General features: G+C 32.0%; 2 protein-coding genes across 3 annotated transcripts; one reads left to right on the forward strand and one right to left on the reverse strand.

Moving 5' to 3' along the window:
* The first annotated feature begins 1,498 nt into the window (after nucleotides 1-1,498).
* Nucleotides 1,499-2,428, forward strand: LOC115697374 (metallothionein-like protein type 2). The gene is made up of 3 exons (XM_030624352.2): nucleotides 1,499-1,742; nucleotides 1,854-1,937; nucleotides 2,038-2,428. The coding sequence occupies exons 1-3, from the start codon at nucleotides 1,678-1,680 to the stop codon at nucleotides 2,126-2,128; spliced, it is 240 nt and encodes a 79-aa protein (XP_030480212.1). The 5' UTR covers nucleotides 1,499-1,677; the 3' UTR covers nucleotides 2,129-2,428.
* On the reverse strand, nucleotides 2,038-6,636 carry LOC115697373 (kinesin-like protein KIN-10B). 2 transcript variants are annotated; one of them, XM_061101859.1, is made up of 13 exons: nucleotides 6,270-6,636; nucleotides 5,989-6,157; nucleotides 5,366-5,759; nucleotides 5,080-5,285; nucleotides 4,676-4,980; nucleotides 4,529-4,574; nucleotides 4,316-4,448; nucleotides 3,894-4,177; nucleotides 3,763-3,809; nucleotides 3,636-3,657; nucleotides 3,458-3,520; nucleotides 3,258-3,377; nucleotides 2,038-3,161 (listed from the first exon to the last, which is right to left on the reverse strand). In XM_061101859.1, exons 1-13 carry the CDS (start codon nucleotides 6,437-6,439, stop codon nucleotides 3,099-3,101), a joined length of 2,022 nt encoding a protein of 673 aa, XP_060957842.1. In that variant the 5' UTR covers nucleotides 6,440-6,636; the 3' UTR covers nucleotides 2,038-3,098. The 2 variants fall into 2 exon arrangements, with proteins under 2 accessions (XP_060957842.1, XP_030480211.1); XM_030624351.2 differs by having other exon boundaries at nucleotides 3,339-3,377; nucleotides 6,270-6,635.
* Nucleotides 6,637-9,322: the final 2,686 nt, after the last annotated feature.

Consider the following 9,322-nt stretch of genomic DNA (forward strand, 5'->3'; position numbering starts at 1 on the left):
ACAGTCACTAAAATAAACTAAAAATGCTTGAGAACAAAACTAATTTAATGGACAAAAAGAGCTAAATAGCTCTATTTTCATAGAGTTATCAATAGGCCTATTTGGCATTTCTCTGACAGTGGTTCTTTCTCGGTAAAGAGTGGATATTGGAGTACTGTGTCCAGGTTGGGTGGGGCCAAGCTTCAGGCTCCTCTGGTTCTTCCCGGTGGTGGAAACTTCTTTGGCAGCTGAATCTTCCGCCTAAGATAAAAAATTTTGTGTGGAAGGCATGTCTGAATTTCATTCCGGCTTATGCCAATTTATCTCGTCATGGTATGAAGGTTTCTACAATATGTCCAATTTGCTCTCAAAATAACGAGACTACTCTTCATGCTCTTTGGCTCTGCCCTTCTCTTAAGTCTATTCGTTCGGTTTGGTTTTTGAGTGACCTCGACTCCTTGAAGGACGCCTCTTGCTATTATGAGTTATTATTGGGGTGTATGGATATCTTGAAACGACAGGAACTTGAGCAGTTTATAACCCTTGGCTAGCATATTTGGAACAGGCGAAATACCTTTGTGCATGATCATAAGCTCCTCTCTGATAACATGGTTAGTGCTTGGGCCATGGATTATTTATGGAAATATCAAGATGCTAATAATGCCGAGGCAGCTTCTTTGGGTTCGACTTCTAGCAATGCAAGTAATCGACTGGTCTCATCTGAGACGGATCTGGTTCTTGGTGAGTTCAATCTTTTTGTGGATGCTGGGGTTTGTGTTGAGAATCGAAAATAGGGATGGGGGCTTTGGTTTCCAATCGTTTGGGGCATGTCATATTCTCGAGTGCAGCTCCTTGCTCCTTGCGCGGGTTTGTGTGAACCTCACGTTGCTGAAGCCAAAGCTTTGGTCCATGAGCTTTCTTGCTGCGTGCAGATGGGGTATACGGTGATTACTGCTTTCTCTGATTGTCAACGGGTAGAGTTCTTGCTGTCAATAGCAGGGGCCCTTGTTTCAATAAGTTTGGTATTGTTCTTAATGATATTAATGATATTAAGAATTCTTTCAATACCATATCTCTGTCGCATTGTAATCGGTCAAAGAACTATGATCCTCATTCTTTAGCAAAACGAGCGTTAGATTTAAATAAGGCTCGGGTGTGGTGGCCGAGCTTGCCTACTGATTTAGCTGTTTAAATTTATCTATCTCTTGTATTCTAATCTTTTGGCTTGATGGCTTTTAATAGAATCTCTCTGTTTTCAAGAAAAAAAAAATAAATAGATTTTATATATCCATTAAAAGATAAACTTTTTATATACTAAAAGTATAATAATCATGATTGATGACCAAGTGCGCGAGATAGACATTAGGACTTATCTCAACCGGAACCGTTGATTATATCTTTGATCAATTAAAGTCAATCGGACGGTTGATACCTTAACGTCAACGTATAGAGAAAACTCTAGACACATGTGCCAACATCTGAGATAAAAAGGGGGGCCACGTGGGAGTTAGAGCACCGTGGATCCCTTGATTAGCACATGTACGGTAGAGATTGACTCGCTCTTGCTCTATAAAAAGAGGTGCGGTTTAGTTCATTTCTGATTTCGCACTCAAAACTCGCTCTATCTTCAATCATCAAAACCGAATCTTCCTCATCTCTGAAGAAAATTTGTTATTTCAATTCAAACTATACTCAAACATGTCTTGCTGTGGAGGAAGCTGTGGCTGTGGATCTGGTTGCAAGTGCGGAAACGGCTGTGGAGGGTGAATTTTTTTTTTTAAGTTCTTCATCATTGCATTGCATATTTGCATGGCCTTTGTTTTACTCCTGAAACTTTTCCGATTCTTCGTATCTTTTTTTTTTCTTTTTCTCAGGTGCAAGATGTACCCCGACTTTGGCTACATGGAGAAATCCACCACGTCCGAGACTCTCATCACCGGTGTTGCACCGGCGAAGCTGTAAGAATATATATATATGTATAGATCAAGCTCTATGACATGTTTGTTTCCTGGGAAAAGTTAGAGGGGAAATGTAATTTATATGAGTGTGCATGTGCAGACAATTGGAGGGTTCTGAGATGAGCGAGGTAGCAGAGAACGGATGCAAGTGTGGAGACAACTGCAAGTGCGACCCATGCACTTGTAAATGAGATCGCTCATCTTTAGAAGAAGATCAAGGAATTTCTTATAATAAATAATGTTATGGTATTATGTTGAGATTTTAACGAGTGTGTTTGGTACTGTTGTTTGTTGGACTCTTTTCATGAACTAGAATAAAGTAGTCCTGGCTTCTTTTGGTATTCGCCAAATTAAGAGTGATTAAGCTAATGTTATCGTTACTTAGTTTGTTCATCTCAACTGATCTTGGTCTTGTTCCTGTACTAAAGTATGTGTGTCTTTGATGAGTTTTTGATGAAAATGGATGAAAGAAACTCATGATTGATCTTTGATGTCTTTCTCTTTTCAATGAATATTAACTTAAATGGGATTAATTTCAGTGTGTGAGATTGAAATCTATACATATCATCACTCAAATGAAATAAGGAAACTAGTGCACTAGTTCTTTAAAAAAAGAAAAAGAAAAAGAAGATACGGAGAAAGTGTGAAAGTGAAGATAATGGTTGATACAATAATATTGGTACTTCTTAAAGACTTTAGTGATGAAGATAAACGGAATTCGTCACCTTTACTTGGCTTTACATGTGTTGTTTTTTATTAGGCTTAGCCATACTGCCTTATCAGTCTCACATGGGCCATAAATAATTGAAGGGAAATTGAAAATGACGACTCCTTTTTTGAACTTTGAACTTGTTTATACAATAATAATAGTGAACACTAACTAAACTCATGTCCTTTCTCCACAACCTAAAAGCTCTCTTAGAATATCAAGGAGAACAAATTTTACAATAAAGAATTAAAAACATCTGTTAGATCCAAAAAGAAAAATAGATAAAAAAAAATAAAGAATTACAAGCATCTAGAATAATCATCTAATCCGATGAGGATGATCAATTCACAAGTTACAGTATTTCAACAGCAATAGTACTACGGATAAGGATAAGGATGGTCGTTTCATAACACAATCAATAACACACCATAGCCAGTTTACAGAATAAACAACTAGTAGTTGTAATTCTCTGTCTCAAATATCGCCCTTGTTGCTCTGCTAAACAAGTTGCGTACCTACCAAAAGATAGCATATAGAAACAACGCTAGGTTATTTATTATACTATAATAATATGGGTCTAAAACACATGTTGTACATAAAGTGAAAATTACCTGCTTAGATGACAAGCCTATCTTCTCTATACTATAATAATATGGGTCTAAAACACATGTTGTACATAAAGTGAAAATTACCTGCTTAGATGACAAGCCTATCTTCTCCAAATCGTTAAGCTGAAACAGAACAAATCCAATACTCTATTTCAGTATTCATTCACAAAAAGGTGACAATATATTTGAAAAACTTTGCTTACCGATTTTACTGGACTTGTCTCTCTCAGCTCTAGTATGTACTCTGCAATTTTTACCCCAATCCCCTATCATAAACAAACCATCAACAGTCAAAATACTAAAGAGAAAGAGAAACAAAATGTAATGAAATCAGTCATTTCAAATGATGGTTTTTTACACCAGCATTGCTGGCCAATGTACCTTTAACTCCAGCAACTCATCCCTGGAAATAATTAGAAACCAGTTAGGACTACTAATTAGTATGGTGTGTGCAGATTAGATTATATGATGCATAGAATAGAAAAGAATGATGTAAAGTGAACCATACCTGCTGGCTGTATTCAAGAAATGGACATACTCTTGAGCCAGGAAGTCCTGCACATTGAATTATGTGTGAGGAAATACTTTTGAGAATTGACTTAGAAGAGGCTGCAGAATTGACATATTTTAAGCACTAACCTTTAGATTAGAACCTCGAGAGTTCAGCTTATCCAGTGGGGTTGCAATCTTTTGTAGTCTGGTATTTGTACAGGTGAAAATTGAAGGTGTTTTTGGAGTACTAGGCTCAAAAAGGTCACATGGTTTTTCTGTGAACGAGAATTCCTTGGCATTGTTTTGACTTATATTGGTGTTGATGGGAAAAAGAACATTTCTCAAAGGACTCCTCAATGTGTTTTTTTTCCCACTTACAGGTGAAGATGCAACAACCGTGGCCGGGCTCTTGTCCTGATTTAATGGCTCGCCTGAACAAATGTATGTTAGACGTTTCATATACCATACACAGTCAATAATTAGATAACACTAAAACACTAAAAAGGAATGCTAAATTGATATTTATATTTTTTTATTATTATTTTTACATGTTCAAACTGTCCAAGTACCTGGCAAATGTTTATTACTTGATTCTGTTACAATCCCATGAGCGCCTTCCTCTCTCTCCTCTTTTTCATCTCCGCGAATGGGAATTGAGTCGTTTTTCAAATTTTCTTCTTTCAAAGTTTTTGACCAATATTCCTTAAAAATGACAGAAACATTTAGAAATTCAACCTCTGAATGTATTTGATGAGTAAAACACAATGGACTTTAGATCTTACCTGTAGATCCTCATCAAACAAGTTAGTGAAAGGCACAGCGGTGTTTCTGCATAAACATTACCAAATTACCATCAATGATTAGATAAGATCATCAAATATATATAAATATATATATGTATATATATATAAAAATTTATAATCTAATACCTTTCTCTGTCGTTTTCATTATAGGCACCACGTTTGGTGGCAACTTTGGCTTTCAAAGAGCTATTACAGAAACTAGGTTTCTTAACAGAAGTTGAATTTTTCCCCATGAAAGGAGAATTAAGAGCTCCAAATTTATTAGCACTCTTTGACTTCCCTTTCGATTCGAGCCAAGCACGCAATTTCTCTTCCATGTTGACCTTAATGTTTGGAGTCTCTTGCTTAGTTGAAGGAACAATGTTGGAAATATTTCGTGACCGAGCAGCTAAACTCACAGTATGGACAGATTGCTGGTACTCTCCTGGATTCTATTTACAAACAATAAAAAGATCCCAGTATTCAATTCCTGAAACCATTTTTTTACAGATATATAAGATTGAAGTAACAGTTCTTTTTCAATCTCTTACCAAGCAAGCCACCATTAAGGCTCGACTCTTTCCACCAAGAGAATCCTGCAATATCCGAGTAAGTTTGCTATCACGGTAAGGCACCCTGGCTTTGTTGTTGTTCAGTGCATAAATCACATTTGACAGTGCAAACAAAGATTGGTTGATCTTGGAACTCTCTTGGAGACGAATCCCTTCATTGCAAGTTCTTCTGTTGTCTTCATTTCCTAAGATTAAAAAAAAGAAAAGAAAATGACAAAAAAGGAGACTCCAACTTTGTTAATTACTTTTTGAACTTAATAAATACCTGCTAAATCTATAAGGTTCAACTTTCCTATAAGGACATCTCCGGAGCCATCCACTGAAGGAGAGGAAACTGAGATCACAAGCACACCATGACTCCTACTAGAGACATCATTTAATGCTGTGTGAGCTACTTTCCGCCGCTGAACTCCGCAAGAAAATACGTCAAGAAATTCTGCCATGGAGGCTATAGAGACCCGTGACAGTCCACTGAGATGAATTTGTCCATTTTTGTCATCCCACACAGCAATTTCCTTTGCTTTAAGTTCTAAGAGGTCATAACACCTATCTAAATAGACCTGATAGTATGAAATTTCTGCTTTGCGTCCAGTTTTCTGGCACATTGACAAGATTGTTGACATGGCCAGCGGCATTAGACCAGGTTGCTCATCTGATCCCTGAACACGAATTATAATTTGACCAACATTACAAAGTAAAAAAGAGCACTTCGTTCAAATTTTCACTCTTCAGCAAGTTTTTGATCGTTTTCTATACAAAGAAAGCAAAATACTACCAAGTTGCCTCAGAAAACATAAGTTCCAAGATAAAATGAAGTTATGATTACCCAATTACCCAATATGAAGAATTTAAAGAAAGATTTAGTCATGAGCTGAAGAAATTGAAAACCTGCATGGTGTAGGTCTTTCCACTACCAGTAGCTCCATATGCAAATATAGTTGCATTGCATCCCTGAAATATTCCCTCAATCAAAGGGCTCACTTCTCTGTGAAAGATCTGACTGACATTGTTGTCCTCTTCGCCAAAAAACGAGTCCAATCTGTAGCACTCCTTCCGGCTGAAAACAAAAATAGAAACCGAAACGAAAACCCACAATGAATAAAAAGACCCAGAAAAGAAATAGAGAAAGATCCCACAAAAAAAAGAAAAGAAAAAGAAAAAGGATTCACCTTGTTTCTTTATCTTTGAGAAAAACAGTGACATCTTGCGCAGAGTCGCAGTCCTGGTCGAGGAGAACGGACACGCAAGGGTTCTGTTGGGGGCTCTCGTGAGGAAGAAAGGGACGCACTCTCACTATGACCCTCACTTTTGATGATTCTGCAAGTTTCATGGACGCCATTACCGTTCCCAAATTATGTCCAAGTAAAAGAATGAGAATGTTAGGAAAACAAAGAAGATAGAGTCGACTGATATTTTTAGGTTTTGTGAAGAACAGAGTCACATTTTTCAAACTAAATTGACCGTTGAGGGTTCGCTTTTAATGTGACCGTTAAGACTGATAATAACTGAATGCTTTCTTTTGAATTGGTTTTCTTTGAAGTTTGAAATGGATAACATAACAGTTAACAAAATAAATAAATACATAAATAATAATAAAACTATTCATATTAACAATATCAACATAATTTTTTTTTTCTTTTTGAAATCATCAACATAAATTCATTAAAAAAAATATCAACAAATATTATTTTTAAAATTTATTCTTCCAATTATATTTTAATTTTCTTCTTTCTTTTAGATTCTTTTATGTTCATTTTTTTAAAAAAAATTACACCATAGCATTTATCAAATTACAATAAGAAAAATTTACATAAAAAATACTTCAAGCAAATAGACAATAACTATCTAGACTTTCATTGACTACTTAATTTATTTTTTAATTATAATATATTTTAATTCATTTATTTTAATTAATCATTTAAATGAAAAATATATTGATTTAAGTTGGTCTAAAATTAAAATAAATAATTTTCAACTTTAATCTATTTTTCAAGAAAAATTCAAAATTTTCTGTATTTAAATAAAAAAAAATGAAATTTTGGAATTTTTATATAAAAAATGATTAATAAAATGTATTTTCAAAATTATTCAAATTTAAGTTGTTCTGAAATTAAAATTTTAAGCTTAAAATAATTTTCTATTTAATTAAATATTCTGAAAATAATAATATTTAAGTATCAAGAATGAAATCAACTTAAATATTTAATTTTTAATTTAATTAAATGTATTAAATATAAGAATTAAATAATCAAGTATAAAATAAACTCAATTATTAATTCTAATTTAATACTAGGAAAAATATTTTTAATTAATTTGATCCAAAATTAATTAATAAATAATTAATTTTCAACTTAAAATATTTTCCTAATTAAATATTAGAAAAATATAACTATTCACTATAAATTATCATCTAGAATATATTTCAATTAACTAAGTGTTTTTCTAAAATTAACTTTAAAATATTCAATGAAAAAATAAATTTCATATATTTTAAAAGTTAATTATGTTGCTAATTCAATTTTAATTAGGTTAGACTAATATAATTAACCTAATACAATTATTTAAAGAAGGTAAATGTGCCTTCACAATTGGGGTGGTTCATGTGAGGGAGGGCTGAGTTCAGTATGTCGTACCCACTACTATTGGCCCCCTAACTCTCACACAAGGCCCAAAGGAGAGAAATTTAACCATTAAATAAATAATTGTTATTCATTGAATAATAAGCCCAATTCTAATTGGGCCTAAATAAAATTACTTACGTGAAATTTTATTTTAGCAACCTAGTTCATTTAATTACTTAAAACTTAAATGGGCTTCCTATATGCATCTAAGCCCAAAAGCAAACATATAGGCTCACACAGGTCAAAAAATTTGGATGGGCCCTATCATGTTACTAGGTTTACACAGATGAAAGAAATTACAAAATTTACCTGTTACAAATTATTTATAAGATCTATTGACAATTGAACTATGATTAAAATCAGATCATTGGATCTGTCAACAAGTTAATCATAGCAATTTAGATCAAATAAATAATAGGTTTGTAAAAAAAAATTGAATAATTAATTAAATAATCAAACAATACAAACCAAGTAACAAATAATCTAGAATTATGGAAAGTAGGCTAAGATATCTCAATTTTAAAATTTTAAAATATATATATAAATATATATATATATATATATATCTTAACTAGAATTTAAATTTAGGTTGTTAGAGAATATTTGAAAAAATTCAGAAACCTAACAATCTCTTAAATTCCCTAAATTCTAACTTAAATTCAAAAATATCTAACCAATTTTTCAAATTTCAAGTTTATTCAAAATTTAAATTATTTAAATTTCTAATAAGATAATATAATATAATATCTTGAATTTTAAATTTAGATATTCCTAATATTATATTCTTAGTCTTATAATTTAATAAATTTAAATATTACAAAATAAACTATTTGAAAAATAAGATATTTTTATGGTTAGAATACTTCAATTTTATTAAAAATAACAAAATAAAATAAGTTTGAAAAATTTATGGTTTGAAACCCTAAAATTTCTATTCAAACCTAAACTAACCAATTTTTCAAAATTTCATGTTATTTTTGCCAAAATATAATTTTAATAAAAGGATGTCTAATAAGATAAAATGTTAAAACTAACATATTCGTAATCTTATAATTTTAATTAATAAAATATATTTCAAAAATAACAAATTTGAAAAAAAAATATATGACATGGTTGGCAAATTTTGAAATTTGAACAAGATTATTTAAAAAAAATATATATATTTTAATACCAAAATAAGATCATTCAAATTTAATAAAAAAAAATGTAATATCTAATCTTATAATTAAAATAAATAAAATAATCTAAAATTTTAAAATCAACCATAAGTCTATTTTTGTGAGAAATTAAATTTTCAAAATTCAAAGCCTACTAATATATAAAACTAATTTTAATTGATTAAAAATTAATTTTATTCTGACAATTAGATTTTTAATTAAAAATTTGGATTCTACACAAAATTCTACCAAAATTTAACTTTTGTTTCAATGAAAAACGATTTTTTAATCAAAAGATATCACAAAAACAAGATTACACTAGGGGAGTATGCATTGCATACTCCCTGTGCGCACAAGAGGCTGCACATGGGTGAGGGAGAGGCTGCAAGCAGCCTGTATGGGGGCAAACCTCGGTCAGGAGGGGAAAAAATTCAGATAGCGCCT

The sequence above is a fragment of the Cannabis sativa genome, chromosome 7, assembly GCF_029168945.1.
Source record: "Cannabis sativa cultivar Pink pepper isolate KNU-18-1 chromosome 7, ASM2916894v1, whole genome shotgun sequence".
Taxonomy (NCBI): Eukaryota; Viridiplantae; Streptophyta; class Magnoliopsida; order Rosales; family Cannabaceae; genus Cannabis; species Cannabis sativa.